Genomic DNA, 20,182 nt, shown 5'->3' with positions numbered 1-20,182 from the left:
CACTCATACATTATTTCATTTCAGGTAGTCAGGCCATTTATTACTATTATTCCCATTTTACTCAGGAAGCCACAAGCTCAAAGAGGTTAAGCAATTCTCCTTTAGGTCATAAAGCTAAGAAGGATCAGCACTGAGACTAAAATACAAGTCTACTGAGAACATTTTTCACTGTAGGATGTTGCTCCTCATTTTAGAATACTTTTTATGCCTTATTATCATATTATATCATTATATATGAATCCTGTGCAAAGAGCACCATTTGGTGGGCATATTGTCTTATTTGATTGGTGATAGAAATTATGTTCCTAGGTCAGAAGGCATCCAGTTATACATAAGTTAGAAGATATTGAAGTAACTCTGCCCTGAGGGAACCCAAGAAACACTCTGATATTCAAAAGGAAAGAAGTTCTTATCTAGGATGTCAGATTGCCTACAAAACAACTGCCTAATCACAGAGCGAATGCTGGTGACCGTAGGGTAACCTACATTTCTGGAAAAGGAAAAAGCGACTGGGAGAAATGGTAGTTTCTCACCTTAGGAACTTTGCATGGTGGTCTGACTTCAAAGATATGTTCCTGATCTATTTTGAGGAAAATATACTCTCCTTCATGTTCACTAGATGCAGAACTGTACAGGTAATTTTCAAATAATAATTACCAAATGATTCATGCTTATTAATAGATCCTCACAAAAGTCTTGAAAACCAGGTAAACCAGAAAGTTACTTCTCCTCCATTTGATAAATTAAATAATTGTTGAATGTCATGCCAGAGACTATTTTACAACTCAACTGAAGAACTAGTGGTACTAATCCTCCTGATGTTGGGACACCCAAGTGTTTGGGTATGCACCCACTGTTTGGGTGCCAAGCACTAGCTTCTGTGTAGAGTTTAGCTACAAGAGAAAATCAGATCTTCTGGCAGCACTTACAAGGCAGGTGCAGTCATAAAGAACTTGACTTTTGATTCCATTGTCTCTGCCAGGACAGGTGGTATATTAGAAGTATGGAATCTTGCCAGACAGGCTCTAACTCAAACCTCCCTTTAGAAAACAAAACAATAAAAATGGAAACAAAATGCCAAATCCTATTCCATACCCTGAAGATTGACATTGCTTGAAAAACTAGGGCATTTTATATAATACATTCATTTGTTTTAAGCCTACATCAACTCAAGAGAAATAAGACTATGAAAAGTCAGTTGCAGGCTGGGCTCTTTCCTTATAAATTCAATTCCCTGTTCCCCTATATAACCTAAGGGACACTTTCATTTCAGTGAATTTTATTCATACATTCCTAGCATAAAAAACAAAAAAAAACAAAAAAAACAAAACAAAAAAAAACCCTATGATCTAATACCTGCATAGAAGTAACACAGGCAAGTTAGCACTGCTGAGTAGAATAAAAACCTTTGGCAAATCCTACTTACTTCCCAGATCCTACCTTACCTTCCTAGTACAAACTAGCACATCTCAAATTTTTGAGAATAGTCAGTTGATGATTCCGTGAAATAGATGATCTTTCTCTAAAAAACTATAGCATGTTTGTTCAGAACCAAGTAAAAACAAAAGGATTGTTTCTAGTGGAAAAGATAGACAATTGATTATTTTTACCAGGTTTGTCTCCAGGGCAAGTCTTTGTGATTTATTGATATGTCTCCTGACCACAAGGACACCACGAGAAGACTCAGAGGAAGAATGCTCAAAGGATCCCTGTGAGGGCACTGTTAGCTGTCACCACTGGAAATACTGAGCATTTCTGGTGTTCCTGGAATCTATTTCCAACCACTACTCTGTGGTTGTGATGAAGGGATAGGAAGAGATTGGAAATCTTCTAGAGCAAATGCTCTCTTCAGTTCATAACCACAGAACCAAGATAAAATAACAAGAATGTACTTTGCCCAAGGCATAACTCTGCCTAAATCTGCCCTATCCATCTTTTTTCTCCCCTAATTCTTGTTTATGTTGTTGTTAATCTGCTCGAGGAAGGAAAGCTAGATAATCTACAAACAGGTTCCGGAGAGGCTTGGAAAATTTGTGGATTCAGAGAAAGTTATTTAAGAGGGAGCCAAAATCTCTGAGAACAATGCCCTATAAATGTCCCAAAGTGTAAGAACCAAAATATTAAATGAATCGTTGTTCTTACCCAAGAAGATAATTTCTTAAAGTTATAGTCTTAATTTTCTTGGAATGATAAATTGTCTATTCAGGCCCCAGAGATGAGGCTGTGATGCTAATACTTAACGTGGTGGTTGTGTCTCTTCAGGCCTGACTCAATCAGTTGAAATCCAAAAGTAAGTTCTTCCTCGATTTACCTGCCAAGACCTGAGTTCAGGCCCTCAGGGTGCTGAGGTTTTCCTTTGTGGGAGAAAATGACATCATCAACACCTCAGCGACAGTAGGGAATGCAGGGAATGTGGTTCCCAACATTTGGTGATACCATCAACTGTCCTGGGAATAACCCCAAACTCCCAAGAGTCAAACACTGGTTTAAAAAAGTTTTTTTGGGGGGGGCAGAGGGGGGAGGTTGTTGTTTTGAGTTTATTAATAGTGTTTGATGTTTCCAAATATCAGTTTTAAAAGGGAAGATAAGTTAGGGGGACCTCTTCCGGTAAGTGTGTACCTCAAGAACCAAACATACATGAATCAAGTCCAGACAGGGCAATTCAAGTCATTTGTATCTTACCAGGGCACATCCAACCAAGGAAGAAAAAAGATTTAGTTATATTAGGCTCTCTCCCAGCTCTGAGATGAGCATATTCTTTGGGGGACTTGCTAATGTTGCAAGTTTGCATTCAAAATAAATTCTAGGCACTCACATAATCCCCCAGTCTCCTCCAAACTTTCTTTGATGTCCAACAACTAAGGACAAGGATCTTTGATTATAAAACAATTTCTTTGGTTGGAAGAAAATTCTTTGCAGGGCGTGAACAGCAGGAGAAAGAAAAGGTTTTTCTGAAGTGCAAACTAGTTGGAAACCCCCTGGGGAAAGAATCTGATTCCCAGTCTTTGAGAGGAACAGGCCTGCCTGTACAAGCTGCCTCTGCTGAAGGCCTCTAAGAAGGCGCTTTTGTGTCTACTGTATGGCCCTCAGCAACAGCACGGCGGCCCTTCTCTTTTTTTTTTGCCAGCGGAAGTTTTCCAACTCTGGGAATACACAATGCAGAAAGTCACGGTTTAATAACAAGGCATAGTTACTAATCAGATGGCCCCATTTCCACTCCTCCTAGTTGCCTCCAGATGCTTACATACTAGAGCTCTATCCCCCTTGCCCCATGGGTGAACACCCACTAGCTGCTCTGAAATCTTATTTTTAGTATAATTATTCAGCTTATCTCTAACAATTCACTTCACAGAGTACTTAGGATCAGAAGCATCCTACTCCTTTTACTTTCATGGCCCAGGCTGGTTCTAGGTTGTCTCCAGCTCTTTCAGGTTTTTCCAAAGGTTAGATTCACTTAGGTGCAGGTTAGTGATTGAAGTCAGTGTGCTCTGATCATTGGGACAGCCTTAACGAAGGATTTACAATAAGGGTCCTCAATCCACTACAGATATTTTAAAATATGAAACTCCAGAGAAAGGCTCCTTTTTTGTGTGCGTTAACTGGAATGTAAAGACAGTACAGGACCAGAAGACTCGGAGTACAACTGAGTCTCATGCTTAGTTCTGCTACCTATTTATTGTAAGACATTAATTTAGTCAGATATCACCTACCAAACAAATTTTGTCTTTGATGTCCAACAACTAAGGACAAAGAAAAAGAACTAAATAGGCAAGATACATGTCCCTTTAATATATGAAATCTATTTCTAGAATAAGCATAAACTCTAAAAGTTTAGAGCTGGAAAGGATCTTAAAGATTATTTAGTTCTCCCCCAACCCTACACCAACAGATGAAAGATAAAGTGACCTGCTTTTACTTAAAATGATCATAAGGTGCCTATGGACTTTTCATACACCCCAAGGGGGCAACCTAGTAACCCCAAATACTCACTCATGATAATTTTTAAATGTTTAATGTGTGTCATAGAGTTCACTAACTTTAGAGTAAAATAACCTAATGTCATAGTGGATGGGTACATTCTTCTTAAATGGTTCTCTATACGCCTCACATTATATTAAAATCAACACATTTTAGGGAACATGAATAACACATTTATGACTAAAGTCAATAATAAAAAAAGGTGCTGAAAACAATTTTTGTTAAATAGAGATGATATTCAAATACTCTTCACCTTCTACATAAAGGGTCTTAGTATTTATTTCTTCCCTTATGGAATGTAGTTTGCGAAGAATTAAAATCAAGCTAGTTGAGATAAATTCTAACAAAACTTCCAATATGTTGAATTCTGTTTAAAGCTAAATTTACTGTTTTAACTAAAATTTAACAGGGACTGATTGGCACATTGTAGAAAGTCAGATTGCAACCTGAAAAAAAGGCCATGGTGTCTAGTCATTCTAGACTCCTAAAGACAATGCTATAAAGATGAGTATTATACACATAGGAATATAACAACCTGTAATTAACTGATAACAGTAAAAGGTTAGAAGGTATGACTGGGTTGTAGTACTTTTTTCTCTAACTTTAAGCTACTTGAAGTTGCCTGGGTTAAAATTTAATATTTTTTCATTTGTTTTTTCTTTAATCATAGGGAATCTGAGACAGAATTACCACAATCACTTGAATGACTCCTGAAAAAATGAAAATCAGCAACCTAGGCCAGAAACGGTAGTTCATGCCTGTAATCCCAGAGCTTTGGGAGGCAGAAGTGGGAGGATGGCTTGAGCCCAGGAGTTCAAGGTTATAGTAAGCTCTGCTGGTACCAGTGCACTCCAGCCTGGGTGACAGAGAGAGGTGACAGGGAAAGACTCTGTCTCTAATGACAAGAAAGAAAGAAGGAAGGAAGGAAGGAAGGAAGGAAGGAAGGAAGGAAGGAAGGAAGGAAGGAAGGAAGGAAGGAAGGAAGGAAAGAAAGGAGAAGAGAAGAGAAAAGGAAAGAGAAAAGAAAAGAAAGGAAGAAACAGAAAATAAATCAGCACTCTAATGCATTTATGCCTACAACTACATCTGGCATTCAATACACAATGCCTCCTGCTACTTAAGTTGATTATCCTCAGGTGGACTAGGCTAAGGTGCTGTTCTTTGAATTACTATAGTATCTGTCACAGAATCTGGTACAAATAGGAAAACCACATTATAAGGCATCTAGGGAATCCAGCACATCTTCCAGTCTTGGTAAGATTCTCAGCCTAGACTTTATAAAGACGTGATATTGCTCTGCGAAGATCCAGGACTACAGACCACCTGATGTGCAGTGACTCTGTGGCAGAATAAATGACACAGCACCACATAAAAGTATTGCTAGACTGCGGTGAGGTATTTTTTGTCTGCTCACTTGTTTTAAAGTATGCCTTGTAGTCGACTGGGGATCAAAGAGGAAAGAGACCCTGCGGCAGTCTATATCTTCTTAATGGAATGTTCAGGGGAAAATCTCTGCTGACATCTGCTTTTTAATTTCCCTGCAGTGACCCCAAAAGGTTTATAATAAATAAATAAACAGTGCTAAAAATATTGGCCAGTAAGATACAGCAACAGATTGGAATTCTTTGATAAGCCCTAATCTGAGTTCAATTCTTCATATATAAAATGAGAAGACTGGACTGACTGTTTTTTTCTGGCTTGAAATTTGATGATTATATTTCACAAATGGAATCTTCTGCCACTTTTCCCTCCCCTCCATCAAAACTGTATTTTACTCTAGGAATGGAAAACTGAATAGGACTTAATTCCAATATAGGGCCAATATACTCCTTCAAAAGTTAAAGAAACTTGACCACAAGAATTTTAAAGTCAGATCATCAATATAATTCTAGGTATAAGATATTAAAATAAGGGAACACAAAGCCCAGATCATATAAAAGATGTTTTTCGTTGTTTTAGAGTAGATAATACATAAGACTGTAGAAAATGGTTTGGGGGGAAAAAATGAATAGAAATCTATACTTTTTGTTTTGTATTTTTAGAAAATAGCAAAATAAGTAGACTTAAAACATAAGGCCTTTAGTCTCATCCAAATTATTCTACAGAAGTAAAATACCAACAGTGTTTCTCAAATGTCATATATTTATGTATGTACAACAATACCTTTTTGATATACTAGCATGCACAAAAGTACATAATAATTTAATGTGCTATTTAAAATTATAGTTGTATTATAGTCAGTTTCCATCATGACAGGGTATTCTAGATTTAAAGCAACAACAACAAACAGGAGTCTTGAAGATAGTTATGCTGCCTCTGCTTTAGATTCAAAGACCGGAATTTTTTTATTTTTTCTTTTTTGAGACAGGGTCTCATTCTGTCACCCAGGTGGGAGTGCAGTGGCACAATCTTGGCTCACTGCAACCTCTGCCTCCCAGATTCAAGCAATTCTCCTGCCTCAGCCTCCCGAGTAGCTGGGACTACAGACGTGCAATATCACACTTAGTTAATTTTTTAATTTTTTGGCAGAGACAGGGTTTCACCATGTTGGCCAGGCTGGTCTCAAACTCCTGACTTCAAGTGATCCACCTGCCCCAGCCTCCCAAAGTGCTGGGATTACAGGCGTGAGCCACCGCACCTGGCCTAGAGATGAGAATTTCTAAATATTGTAGTCTAACTTCTTATCTTGAGGAATGATGTGCCAGGCCTTTGTGCTTACAATTTTTTAAAAACCTTAGTTTTTAAATCATTTTGGTTGCTCTGGTGTTTCCAAGTTTGTAAATTAAACACAGATTCCAATATATTAAAAGGTATAGCACAAAATAAAATTTATCTATGAACTGTAAAGTTTAGAACCCAGATAAAAAGGGTATGTAAAGTAGCTTATCTGTCATTCAAAACAAGCAAGCGACAACAAATCTTGGCTTTAAAAAATATATAAAGTTTTCCATTAGAGCAAATAGAAATTTAAGGGCCCAAAGAACCCTGCCCTATGGAAAGCAATGGAGCTTAAAGAGTGGAAACTAAAGACATGAGAAGAAAACAAAAAGTTACAGTTTGTTTTATACCCTCAGTTTTCTGAATGTAGTAACTAAATAGACACATAAAGCCACAATGGTTTTACTAATCTCAAAACATGTGAGTAAAATATCCATTATTCTTAAGGGCCTTTCAGTGGAACTGCCATGGTGAAGGGATTATAAGCATTTCTTGAATTGATGCAGTTCCACTTCATATTTGGAGAGCAGAATTCACTTTTACACATAAGAAGATCTTTGTCAGACATCATTTTTTAGTTCTGGAGTTCCTTCACCTAAGGTCAGGCCACCTTCTTATAACTGCATCATAATATTGTTGTTTGTCTGACTTCAAGTAATATATATAAGTACTTTTCAAATTAAGTAAACTGAAGGTAAATTTGTTTTGAGAATTTGGTTTAATTTCTTGAAATAATTGGGATTATGTTAGGATAGTTGCTCTTCATCTGGAGTCCTTAGATCTCTAGATATGTCTTACAGACTCTCTCAACTCACTGAGATTTTATGCAAAATTGTGTATGTTAAGTATTTGTGTGTATTTTGTGCCTATGGTCAATAATGATTATCACATTCTCAAAAGGGCCTGTGGCACGCACAGACAAGATTAAAAACTGCTTTAGGGTATCTAAAAACCAGAATTGGTAATCACAAATTTAAGTACTAAGAAGGTAAGGTCCTTTGGTTGCACGCTAATATCTTAAAATCAAAGGTTTATTAAAATCAGGACCTGAATAATCTTTCTTGGAAAACCAGAATATCCTAAACAGCAAGGTTTAAGCTATCAAACTAAAGAAAAAATTCTAAAATCCTGTGTAAAGGAGCACCTTAAACATATCGATTACAGCCACATTTATGATTTTTGAACTAACAAGAAGTCAGAAGAGTAAAGGAACATAGCCTGCTATATCAAACCACACACACTCAAAATAATCTACCTTATAACATACTTTAAAAATGTGATAAGCATGTTTTATTCTAGAGTGATCTCCCAGCCATCAGAGTTACTCGGTACTACAATATTCCTTATATTCATTAATAAATATTTACTGAGGACCCACCATGTCCAAGGACTAAGTATACTTAGATGCTAAGTATACAGCTTTGAACAAAGGAGACAAAAATCCTTGCTTTCACAGAACTCATATTCTACTGTGGGGAGATAGACAACTACAAAACTAAAACATTATAGCATGCCACATCAATAATTTTGTAAAGAAAAATACAGCAGGAAAGGAGAATAGGAGTCCTCGGGTAAATAGGAAAAGGCCTTTAGGATTTCCACTCAGTAGAACTGACCTCTGAGAAATCCACATCTTCAGATTCCTTAAAAGTTGATTACTCTCCTATCTCCTGCAAACCAGACTGGCTCAGTCTCTGTGCAACTTTGTTCTTAGATGATTTACTTTCTTTCTCTTTCCCAGTATATTTCCTTTTTTGTAAAATGGAGTTAATAGCACCTGTTCTTACCTGGCTCCAGGTATGGTGAATCATTTTAAGCTTCTTGGAAGAAAATTTCTACATAAATTTAATGGAATATCATTCTCACAGTCTTCTCTAACCATACCCTGCTACCAATTCTGGTTCCTAACAGGATATTACTCATTTATAACATTTTTAAAAATCTACTGTAATTAGCAATTTGAAAGTGATAAAAGGGAAGAAAACATTTTAAAAATCCAATAAACTCTTTCCAATTAACAAAATGTAAAGGCTTTTTAATAGAACAAAAACAAACAAGCAAAACCATGACCTCCAGGAATACCTTGTTTCTTAGACAGGGTCTCACTATGTTGCCCAGGCTGGTCTTAAAATCCTGGGCTCGGCCGGGCGCGGTGGCTCAAGCCTGTAATCCCAGCACTTTGGGAGGCCGAGACGGGCGGATCACGAGGTCAGGAGATCGAGACCATCCTGGCTAACACGGTGAAACCCCATCTCTACTAAAAATACAAAAAACTAGCCGGGCGAGGTGGCGGGCGCCTGTAGTCCCAGCTACTCCGGAGGCTGAGGCAGGAGAATGGCGTAAACTCGGGAGGCGGAGCTTGCAGTGAGCTGAGATCCGGCCACTGCAGTCCAGCCCGGGCTACAGAGCAAGACTCCGTCTCAAAAAAAAAAAAAAAAAAAAAAAAAAAAAATCCTGGGCTCAAGTGATCCTTCCACCTTAGCCTCTCACGGTGCTGGGATTACAGGCGTGAGCCACCACACCTGGTCCAGCAATACCTTTAATAATGCAGACAACATGGCAAAACCCTGTCTCTACAAAAAAATTAAAAAATTAGCTGGGCATAGTGCTCCGTGCTTGTGGTCCCAGCTACTTGTGGGGCTGAGGTGGGCAGATTGCTTGAGCCCAGGAGATCGAGGCTGCGGTGAGCCGTGTCTGCGTCACTGCACTCCAGCCTGGAAGACAGAACAAGACCCTATCTCAAAAAACAAACAAACAAAAAAAGTAAAGTAAATTATGGCTAGTTTTGGGATAATTATAATACACACACATATATACATACACACTTTACTATAATACAAAACCCAAGGAAATACCTACCCCCTCCCCCCACCCCCTACCCCCTGCCAACCAAGAGTCTGCCAAATGAATACTAAATAACCTGATGGGAGCAATAGCCAGGGACATACTTCATTCACTACCTCCTATTAACCAGATATGTATGAAGCTGAACTTACAAATTTTTGTTGGATACAAATTTTTGTTGAAGTACAGAACTGTTATATATACAAATCTGTTTGATGAGAACTTATTAAAAATTATCATTGAAAATATTCTGCAGCTTCTTTCTCTTTCCTGGGTGCCAGGCTTCTAACAACAAAGCCAAGTCTAGAATAGAAGACTCGAAAGCCATGTCAGGAAGGCTCTGAGCTGGGATCATAGGAGGCAAGCACCTAAGAATGTTTGTGAGCACAGAGGAACTGTGTCTGATGGTATACTCCTGACTACATTCCAAAGTCAATTACTAATTAATTGGATTTTCTGCACCTTCATTTACATAAATAACAGAGTTGACCATACTTTGAATATCTACTCTATACTTCTTTTAAAGGCTGGCATCAAACAAAATCACAAAATTTCTATTTTAAAATTTCTGCATGGAAGGAACTCTAACTTGAGCAATGTCAGTTAAATGCATGCTATTTCAATGTTTATTATTTCAGGTTCCTATATTAGATAACTTAACCTAGACTTTTAAAATGAAGAGAAAGATGACAAAATATGTTACATTATAAGGGAGATACTGAGTAAACAGACATTGTGATTTACTAATATCTTTGCAAATGAAACACAAAATGAGAGAAATAGAAGAAATACAGAGATTATTAGAAGGTAGCAGGATATGATGCATTCTACATCAATCTCAGATAATAGTACTCATCATTTTCATTCCTTTCTACTCTGGAAATAAATTTTTTATACAAACTCTAGACTGATGTTCTCTTCATCTGTGGCATTCTTACATATACAGTATTTTAGAGCTGGTAAAGCATGGGCTCTGCAGTTCAAGTTCCAGCAACACCACTTATTAGATAATAATAGTTAATACTTTGACAGATATTAACATTTTATTCCTCAGTTTGCTTATCTGTAAAATGTAAACAAAAAAAGTACTGAATTTCTTCTCATGAAATTATTATGAGAATTCAATGCACTAATACATGTAAAGTGCATAGCAGAAGTTTGGCAGTATTATATTTTAATTCCTCAATTTCACAGACTGGAAATCTGAAGCCTAGAAAGGTAAAAACTATTTTGTCCCAAATCACACAACTATTAATTTTTATAGTGGCAGCATATTCCTCTGTGTGTAGAACTAAAAGTCAAGTCCTCCAAGTCACAGTTTAGATACTTTGCCAACTATAGTTTGCAACATAGGACTGTCTCTCTAGCTTTGGCCAAAAACTTAAAGTTTCAGGCCCTGCCTACAAATAATGTAAAAATGCAAGGATGGGATAACTATGTGCTGACTAACAGGTAAAATGAAGAGGCAAGCAGAGACATTGTGCAAAGGGGAATTTCTCCAGGAAGTGTTCACTGCTACTGGCCACGTGCTAAACTACCGCTGCTCCCATGGTAGGTCTGAAGCCTCAGGGGAATACATTTTAATCTTGATCATAACTTTATCCTGGAGTCTAAGAAAATCCAGGACAACCAGCTGAGCAGGAAGAGTGTGACAGTTAGAGAATTGGTGACATCTCTTGTGCTACACTAAGATCCTCTTACTCTTTTGCTCTGAGAAGAAAGAATAATTTTGAGTTGTCTCTTGAAATAATATTTATAAATAATAAACAGGATTGAGAAATAAAATATGACTGTAATCATTTTTAGAAGTGGTGGCAATAATATTCCTTGAAATAATAGAAACAAACATTGATAAGAGGTAACCAAACCAGAAAAGTGGAAATTAGACAATGAATCAGCTCCAACACTTTTCCTTCTATAATGGTATAAAACAGGAGAGAAAGAATATATTCCAATGTGAATAAAAACAGTAAGAAGTAATCACTATCATTTAGTCCTTTTTATCAGTCACCGCCAGGTAATTAGGAGATCTGAAAAGTTTCCTTGACCTGGATTTTTGATGGTTATTAAAATACGGATCCAGAATAGCAGTGGAAGGTAATCCTAAATGTACAAATTCAGTGGAAAACAAAAGAAAAATAAAAGAGTGGAAGGAAATCAGAGAAGAGGAAGAGACAAATATTTTGCCAAATGTAGGGGAAACCTAAGAATTAGACACTTTAAAGACAATGACAAAGAGTTGGAATGATACAGTAATATACAGAAGCAACTCTTGGGCAAAATAGAAAGGAAAATAATAAAATTTGGACAGTACTAAAATGAGATGTTCCGAAATCGAAAAGAGAGGACTTGAGAAATAGAAGGGCAAAGGCAACAACACTTCCTCTTCTATTTTGACTTTATTCTAGCGCTTTTAGAAGAATATTACAATTTATAATTTTGAATGTACCTTGTAAAATAGATCATTACTATTGGCAAGGAAAAACCTAAGCACAAACAGTGAGGGATAAGAATTAGAAAAAAAATCATCAAAACTTGACTTTCAATGCCCTTGTACATACAGCCATCAGACAAAGTTGAGACAAAATTCTTTTAGAGGCAATTCTACAATCTATTTTACTATTTAACAAATTGGGGGCACATTGTCAAGGAGGGGTCTCCTTTTATCTAAGAAAAATTGAAATCATAATACAAATGAAAATTCAGTTAGTTTGGTCCTTATGAAATTGTCTATATGCTGAATTAATTGAGCAAAATGTAAAGAAATGTCTGCTTTTCAGAAATTACCTGAGAATTCCAGAAATAACAACATTTTTTTTTAAATCGCTGTTCTCATAACTGTACATTTTTTGGCACATAGCATCCTCAAGTTTAAAAAGATTTGACTGCAATCTTTGGAGACAACTAATCTTAACAGGCAACTAGAATAATTCGTAGGTAGAAGGATTCACAGAATTATCCAGAATTCCTCAAAACCAAAGAGAAGACTCCTTTTAGATTTGTGACACCAGGGTACTTTTAGATTTGTGACACCAGGGTACAGCTCTCCACTAAGAAAGTTAAAGTACAGCAAAGCACATCTCTAGAAGATATAAACAGAACTTCAGTTAAATGGAAGGCTTGGCTAACCACAGTTCAGTAAACCTGAGTTGCAGTGTAATCTGATAAGGAACAAACAGCATGGATTCCAGAAGTGTAAACCATGTGTCCCTAACACACTAGAGTTCTTTGAAAGAATTAATCAAAAAATGGATAAAGAAAACCATATGTATAATTCAGAAGCTTGTTTTTTAAAAATAAAGTTTCTCATAAGAGGCTACTGAGAAACTTTAACAACTGTTGTAGATTAAAAATTGATTAACAGACAATAAACCAAAACCAATATGGAAAGTATCCAGAAATGAATACTAAGCTAGTGAAAAAGCTTATTTAAAGACCTAAAAGAAGCATATGTGGACAGAAAGGTGAAGACTAAAAAATTGCCAGTGACATAAAACTATCTACTGTAAAGCCTGAAAGTCTTTGCTAAGGTATGATGAAATTCCCTCTTCACAAAGTAAAAACAATACTTAATGTATAATGATAGGATCAAAGGTAATAGTTTAAAAAACAAAAAAGATTGGTAAGATTTGCCAGAGTGAGAAAAAGGATAGAATAAGGGAAGATATGATAAAGATTGATAAAATAATGAACGGCAAAGAGAATGCCAACTGGTGCTGTTTGTTTACTTTTTCCTTTATGAAAACACAAACTTTATGTAGAGCTTTATGATAATAAGATTAGAACTTAAAAGAATACATTTTATGGACCACATAATTAGCCCACTGAACACGCTATCACAGGATATCAATAAGGCACGTATGGCTCTCAAAAACTTCAGTGATATCAAAATATGACTAGTAAAATTACTTACGGTAAAAACTAAAATGGAGCACACAATTCAAGCTTTAGGGTATTAACTAGGCAAGGCCAGGAAGGAAGTTTCCTTTCCAATTGCTGTAGTATTCAAGATGATTTATGATTTTAGCTTTTAAGTATTCCTAATTCCATTTTAGAGTCCAAGTTATCTTATTCAAAAAAATCTGATGCCATTTTTCCAGATATACTCTTCTTTCCTATTTTTCTAAATAGCAAAGCCTTCCATTTTCACCTAATTCTCCTTCTACTTCATTTATCCCAGCTTCAAAATATTGCCTAAGAAGTGATAATGAATAAACACTAAACCATATATTAAAGAATACATGTTTGGGAATAAGTTCTATAATTTGTTAAATTTTTCTATCTTCTCTAAGTAGACAAAAATTAAAATTCATACAATAAATTGGTTCTGTTCATAGTCTGTTCATATCACAAAATTAAAATTTGAGTTTGGATGCTAAGATGGATCACATTTAAGAATATTTTAACCTGTGTCCAGTAGCTACAGCAAGAATTGTTCTTTTATATGATAAATTTCAATCAATAAGCAACATCATTTTATGGAGTAAGACAGTGGAAAGACCATTAAAAAGGTACAGCCCTCTAGGTTCTGTCTTTACTATGGGGAATGAGCAATTGGTCTATGAAATGCTATGGCCCCAGTCATTTCATGTATGAATGAGTTACAGGCAACATTCACAGCCTGAAAGCCTAAGAATCTGTGTCTGAAAAACTTGGCAGATCAGTAAAAAATATGTTAAATTTAAATTCTTCAAAATTATAAAATTATGTGTGGATGAGGCCAAAGTGATCAGGAGGCAGGTTTACACCTTGTGTCCACTTTGTAATCCAATCCTCTCCATTTTGGGCTTGGCAATAGGGTGCCACACGTGGTGTAAGGCCAGCCATAGCATTCGAGCTTGACTGAATTTTAAGTGACACAGTAATCAAATATGCTCCAAGGGCATTCCAGAATTTCAGGTGCTGCTGACCATTAAAATCAACCTTCTTAGTGCTTACTTCAATTTAAACAGGATGTAAAGTACAATCCTCACATCAATTAAATACAAGCTCATATACTTCATCTATCAAAAATTAGAGCCCAGAATATATCACTTAAAAAAAGGTATTATGTGTATCTAAGTAGTTATGCAATACCAGTTAAAAATAAGCAGATAATCTTCTAAAATATAGGATTTATGTATTTCTTCCAGAGTATAAAATAAGAATTTGCTTTAGAATGCCAATAAGGCAGTATCTACTCTTTCTATGAAATAGAAAGCTAAGCAGTAGAAGCCCATGTATGGTATTTCATTTGGGAGACAAAAGAAGAAAGGCATATTTCAAACAGATGGAAAGTGAAATATAATAAAGTTATACTTGCCTGCATTAATTTTCCTTCTGCTGGAGTTATTTCAGCAACACCAGCAAACACACCTTCCAAAGTGAGATTCAGTTTTCCTGTGGGGTCCATTTTCAAGGGGATCACTCTGATAATAGCTTTCTGTTCTGCTGATCTTTCAGACTCCACCGCTGCTGCCAGCACCAGTCCTGTGCGTCCAAAGCCTGCCTGCAGGGTAGCCATCAGCAGCCAGGGCCAGAGGGCAGCCAGCTGCAGCTGGTGGCCACCACTCATGCTACCAGCTGCAGCAATGCACTTCAACCATACATACTGCTTCCACTAGCTAATACCAAATGCAGGTTCTCAGATCCAGACAAATGGAGGAAAAGAACATTTATGCTTCAGTTTCAGAAAGCCAAGTCGTAGTTTTGGCCCTTCCTTTCTCTAAAGTTTATTCCCAAGAGCAGGTGGCATTCCTGATTGGGCAGAGAAGAGGATATTTTCAGCCCACATCTGCGGCAGGTATGTCATTTTCTCCCATCTTCACTGTGACTAGTAAAGATCTCACCACTTTTCTTTGGAATTTCCAACTTTGCTTGTGATTGAATGTCACATCGTGAATTTGTATTATGTCAGATCACTTGGCATTGCTCTTCCATATGCATCAAGTTGCCAGGCACTAAACCCAACGTTCATGAACAAAACAAGGCAAAGTAAACAGCTACGGCCATGCATCAAAGGTGAGAGTGAAGAACTCCAACTCAGAAAAGGAAGAGATGGCCCTTTTTAAGCCATAATATGTGTCAATGGTAAATGACTAAAAACCACAAGGAGATTTTTTTTTTTTAATGGAGGAGAAGAGGGAACAATAAAAATTTCAGGCCACACGTTGATGTCCAAAGATGCTACAACATGTATTAGAAAAATTTCCACATTAAACTGTATTTCAGTGTAGCCAGGGTTCTAGGCCCACTGCATTTACATACTTTTCATGAACGTAGACATACCATAATTTTTTATGTTTTACCAAAATTTGCCTATAAATTAGGTGCTAATTTATGTATCTTCACACATTACAGGATAATCCTGGGCATCACAACCTTTTCCAACTTTCATAATTAGAGTATTTGAAAAGGTTAGCTTTCCAATTATTTTTCCAGTTAAAATTCATATTTCTATCTCCGTTTTCTTTTCTCTCTTAAGGATTCCTGATTTTATTCTCCAGCTCGGAAATGCCGAGCACTTTGATCTCCCATGAGATGCTTTTGGAAACTACTTTAATATCCAGATTTTATGATCTGTAATTTTCTAGGTTCATAAGAAAAACAAAGGACTATTCCTAACATGTTTTCAAATTCCTTGAGGGGGTGGGGAATAAAAGGTAGGGGTAGCAGGGAGGCGATTAACCACAGGCTCTAGGTAGAATACCCTGAAAAAATACAAATAAGCTTGAGTAGAATAAATCTGTGCTATTTCCAGGCACTATGAAAATTTGGGTCTTTGTACAAACACAGAATAAGATTTTTAAAATGTGCACCCTTAAGTAAATAGAAATACACTTCACCCACAAAGCCCTCTGTGTTCCAAGGTCAAGTTTAAAAATATTACAAAGTCTTCAGAATAAGTGCTGAAAAGCCAAGCAATTGAACAACATGAACCTGTTATATAGATTCGTTTCTTTTGCTGAGGCAGAGGGAGGGGAGAAAAAAAGAATTTCAAAAGAAATCTGCAAACCTGTTGCGCTGTCGGGCCCACTGGAATCCACGGGGGTGAAACAAATTCAATTATGCTTTTACAGATCCTGCTCAAAAAGGGTTTCAACTGCTTAACCAAGTACAGCTCATTCTTCCACCTTCTTACTCTGCAACCAAACAAAGTGCCCCATACTACAGGTAGGTGCCGAGAAATTCCGCAGCCTGAAAAAATAATCCATGCAGGTCAAAGGCAGAAATTTACTCCAGGATGAGAGATGCTGTCCCCAAGAACTAGATTAAACACAGAAAATCCAAAATCATTTCTGAAACCTCCTTTCTAATAAAAGTTCTTTTTTTCTCCAAACAGCATATAAAATGACCAAGTCTTGAAAGAGAAAAGGAGCAAAGTAGCAAATACACCAACAATTCACTATCAGAAACACAGAAAATCCCAGAGAGAGAAGGCAGTATCTCTGAATCATGGATGGACTTGGAAAGTTCGGAAGGATTCGAGTGCTTCCTTTCAGAAAGACAATTCTGGATCAACTCCCTAGAGCAGGAAGCCTGTGGTTTGTAATTGGTGTTCTAGCTCTGACTCCCTCCCCTGGGACAGCAATCACGCTCTCTACCTGCTGACAAAGTGAGGGTGGAGCTGCTAGAGGCAACCACCCCCCACCCTGCCCCCCTCCTCCTGGTGCGCACACACAACACTTACTTAATCAGACACGTTCTTTTGCTCTCTCCCCTCCCTCAGCTCCTCTACTCCCTCTATTGAGCCACAGCTAAACTGCATCCAATTTGATCCCCAGTACCTCTCTCTGGGTACGCAAGCTACCACATGCAAATCAGGGCCACTCAAACATATCTAAGCAGACTCTGCACCCAACAGAGCATAGATGATGGTATGAGGAAATAAACAGAAAAAATAAAGGTAATCCAGAAAAGAATGGACACAAGGTTTTGCAAATATAAATTCAAAAGGATTTCTGCTCATTCCAAGTTTGAGTGTCTATAAATGGCAGAAAGCCAGAATAAAGTGATCCTGTGCTTTAGTACTTACTGATTTACTGCTACTTATGTCTGCTACCCTGGGAAGGGCTCTGTCCATTTTATGCTTAGCTTTTCTTCAGCTCTTCCTAATTTAAATTCAGTAGCTCTGTCTAAACTGTGCCTATATGGAACTTTCAAATCAGGGTCATATCGGAGGTCTGGAATCCAACTGTTATTTTCTTTTCAATCTTTGAGAGGTGAAATAATACTATGGATCAGACCTATGCCTTCAATGTAAGACTCCAAATAAGTCCATGTCATAAATACAAGCAAAAGGGTAAAATATGATTAATGAGAAAAGCATAGGCAAAAAGAAAATGAATTCCTGGCTAATTACCACATTCATGAACTACAATCCTTATTACTACCTTGCCATTAGAAATAATACAACAGTTTCTAATACATTTATAACATTTGACGTTTCAAATTACCAGATTATATTTGACGTGGTGAGACATTTTATTTCTGAACTGCTGCCATAAACTTTCAAAATTATACAAATGAACAACAATGTGGATATAGTTAAGTCTAGTGAACTGTACACTTAAAAATGGTTATGGTAGTAAATTTTATGTGTTTCTTACCTCATGTACAAATGAATCTCTGATCATCTGTAAAATGCCAATGATAATAATTACGATAGGTCTGTTGTAAAGATTAAATGACATAATGCCTCTGAAAGCAAAAAGGATGAGTAGTCTACTGACCTTCAACATTGTTTCCCCTGTAGATAAGGTTTATGAGAGTAGTTTCAGAATTTCAGACCTAATAACTAACCTAGATCAAAGACAAATTTGAAAATAATTTTTTTGTTTATTTTTGTTGTTTGAAACAGGGTCTTATGTCACCCACGCTGGAGCACAGTTGTGCCATCATGGCTCACTGCAGCCTTGACCTTCATGGCCTCCCACCTCAGCCTCTAGAGTAGCTGGGACCACAGGTGCGTGCCACCACACCCTGCAAACTTTTTCTTTTCTTTTTTTTTTTTTTTTTTTTTTGAGACAGAGTCTTGCTATTTTGCCCAGGCTGGAGTGCAGTGGCGCTATCTTGGCTCACTGCAAGCTCCGCCTCCCGGGTTCACACCATTCTCCTGCCTCAGCCTCCCAAGTAGCTGGGATTGCAGGCGCCTGTCACCACGCCCAGCTGATTTTTTGTATTTTTAGTGGAGATGGTGTTTCACCGTGTTAGCCAGGATGGTCTCGATCTCCTGACCTTGTGATCCACTCACCTCAGCCTCCCAAAGTGCTGGGATTACAGGCGTGAGCCACCGTGCCCAGCCAACACCCTGCAAATTTTAAGAAAAAATTTTTTGTTGGGCCAGGAATGGTGACTCGCGCCTATAATCCCAGCACTTTGGGAGGCCGAGTTTGGGGATCACCTGAGGTCGGGAATTTGAGACCAGCCTGACCAACATGGAGAAACCCGAAAAATGAAAAAAAAAATTAGCCTGGCATGGTGGTGCATGCCTGTAATTCCAGTTACTTGGGAAGCTGAGGCAGGAGAATTGCTTGAACCTGGGAAGTAGAGGTTGCGGTGAGCTGAGATTGTGCCATTGCACTCCAGCCTGGGCAACAAGAGCGAAACTCCACCTCAAATAAATAAATAAATAAATTAATTAATTAAATTAAATTAAATAAAACAAACGTTTTTGTAGGGATGGAGTCTCCCTATGTTGCCCAAGTCGAACTTGAACTACAGGGCCCTAGCAATCCTCCCATCTAGGCCTCCTAAAGTGCTGGGATTACAGGCATGACCCACCATGCCAGGCCTAAAATAAATTCTTAATGTAGCACTTTTTCTGTCTTGTTTGGACTTTAAGAATATAATGCAGGTACAGCTGGCTGGGCATGGTGGCTCACGCCTGTAATCCCAGTACTTTGGGAGGCCGAGGCGGGTGAATCACTAGAGAGTTCGAGACCAGCCTGGCCAACATGACGAAACCCCATCTCTGCTAAAAATACAAAAAATTAGCCGGGCGTCAGTGGCATGCACCTATAATCCCAGCTACTTGGGATGCTGAGGTGGGAGATTCTCTTGAACCTGGGAGGTGGAGGTTGCAATGAGCTGAGATGGTGCCACTGCACTCCAGTCTGGGCGACAGAGCAAGACTTTGCCTCAAAAAAAAAAAAAAAAAAAAAAAAAAAAAAGGAAGAGAATGCAGGTACTACAGTAATCCCTTGGTATCCATGGAAGACTGGTTCTAGTACCCACTGAGTACCAAAATCCAAGGATGCTCATGGCCTTTATTAAAATGGCTTAGTATTTGCATGTTACCTATGCACATCCTCCTGTATACTTTAAATCATCTCTGGATTACTTGTAATACCTAAAACAATGCTTATACATTCCTTAATTCTCACGGATTTAAAGTGTATGGCCTGTGGCATATTCAAGTTTTGCTTTTCGGAACTTTTGGAATCTTTTTTCCCAAACTTTTTCAATCTGAGGTTAACTGAAACCATGGATGTGGAACCCACTGATATGGAAGGCCAACTATATAGACCCTTTGTAGCGCCTTTCCTAAAAGATAGGAAGAGTTCTAATTCTGCTGGAGATAATTTTTTGAAATCTGTCATGGTTTATGATTTTATTCTGTGTATGCCATGTAATTGTATAGCATAAATAATGCAACATATAC

At 37.5% G+C, this 20,182-nt stretch overlaps 1 protein-coding gene across 2 annotated transcripts in view; it reads right to left on the bottom strand.

Moving 5' to 3' along the window:
• RNF43 (ring finger protein 43) overlaps positions 1–18,328 on the bottom strand; it is a 67,084-nt gene extending 48,756 nt beyond the window's left edge. The window contains exons 1-2 of one of the 2 annotated variants that reach the window (XM_073004902.1): positions 16,535–18,328; positions 14,843–15,479 (exon numbers count right to left, since the gene is read on the bottom strand). In XM_073004902.1, coding sequence (XP_072861003.1) covers positions 14,843–15,094 — 252 coding nt within the window. In that variant the 5' untranslated portion in view covers positions 15,095–15,479; positions 16,535–18,328. The remainder of the gene's footprint in view (positions 1–14,842; positions 15,480–16,534) is intronic. The other variant, XM_073004903.1, reaches the window with a different exon arrangement.
• Between the last annotated feature and the right edge of the window lie 1,854 nt (positions 18,329–20,182).

This window comes from Chlorocebus sabaeus, chromosome 16 (assembly GCF_047675955.1).
Source record: "Chlorocebus sabaeus isolate Y175 chromosome 16, mChlSab1.0.hap1, whole genome shotgun sequence".
NCBI lineage: Eukaryota > Metazoa > Chordata > Mammalia > Primates > Cercopithecidae > Chlorocebus > Chlorocebus sabaeus.
The sequence above is the reverse complement of the archived record's forward strand: the minus strand, read 5'-3'. Positions and strand labels throughout refer to the sequence as shown.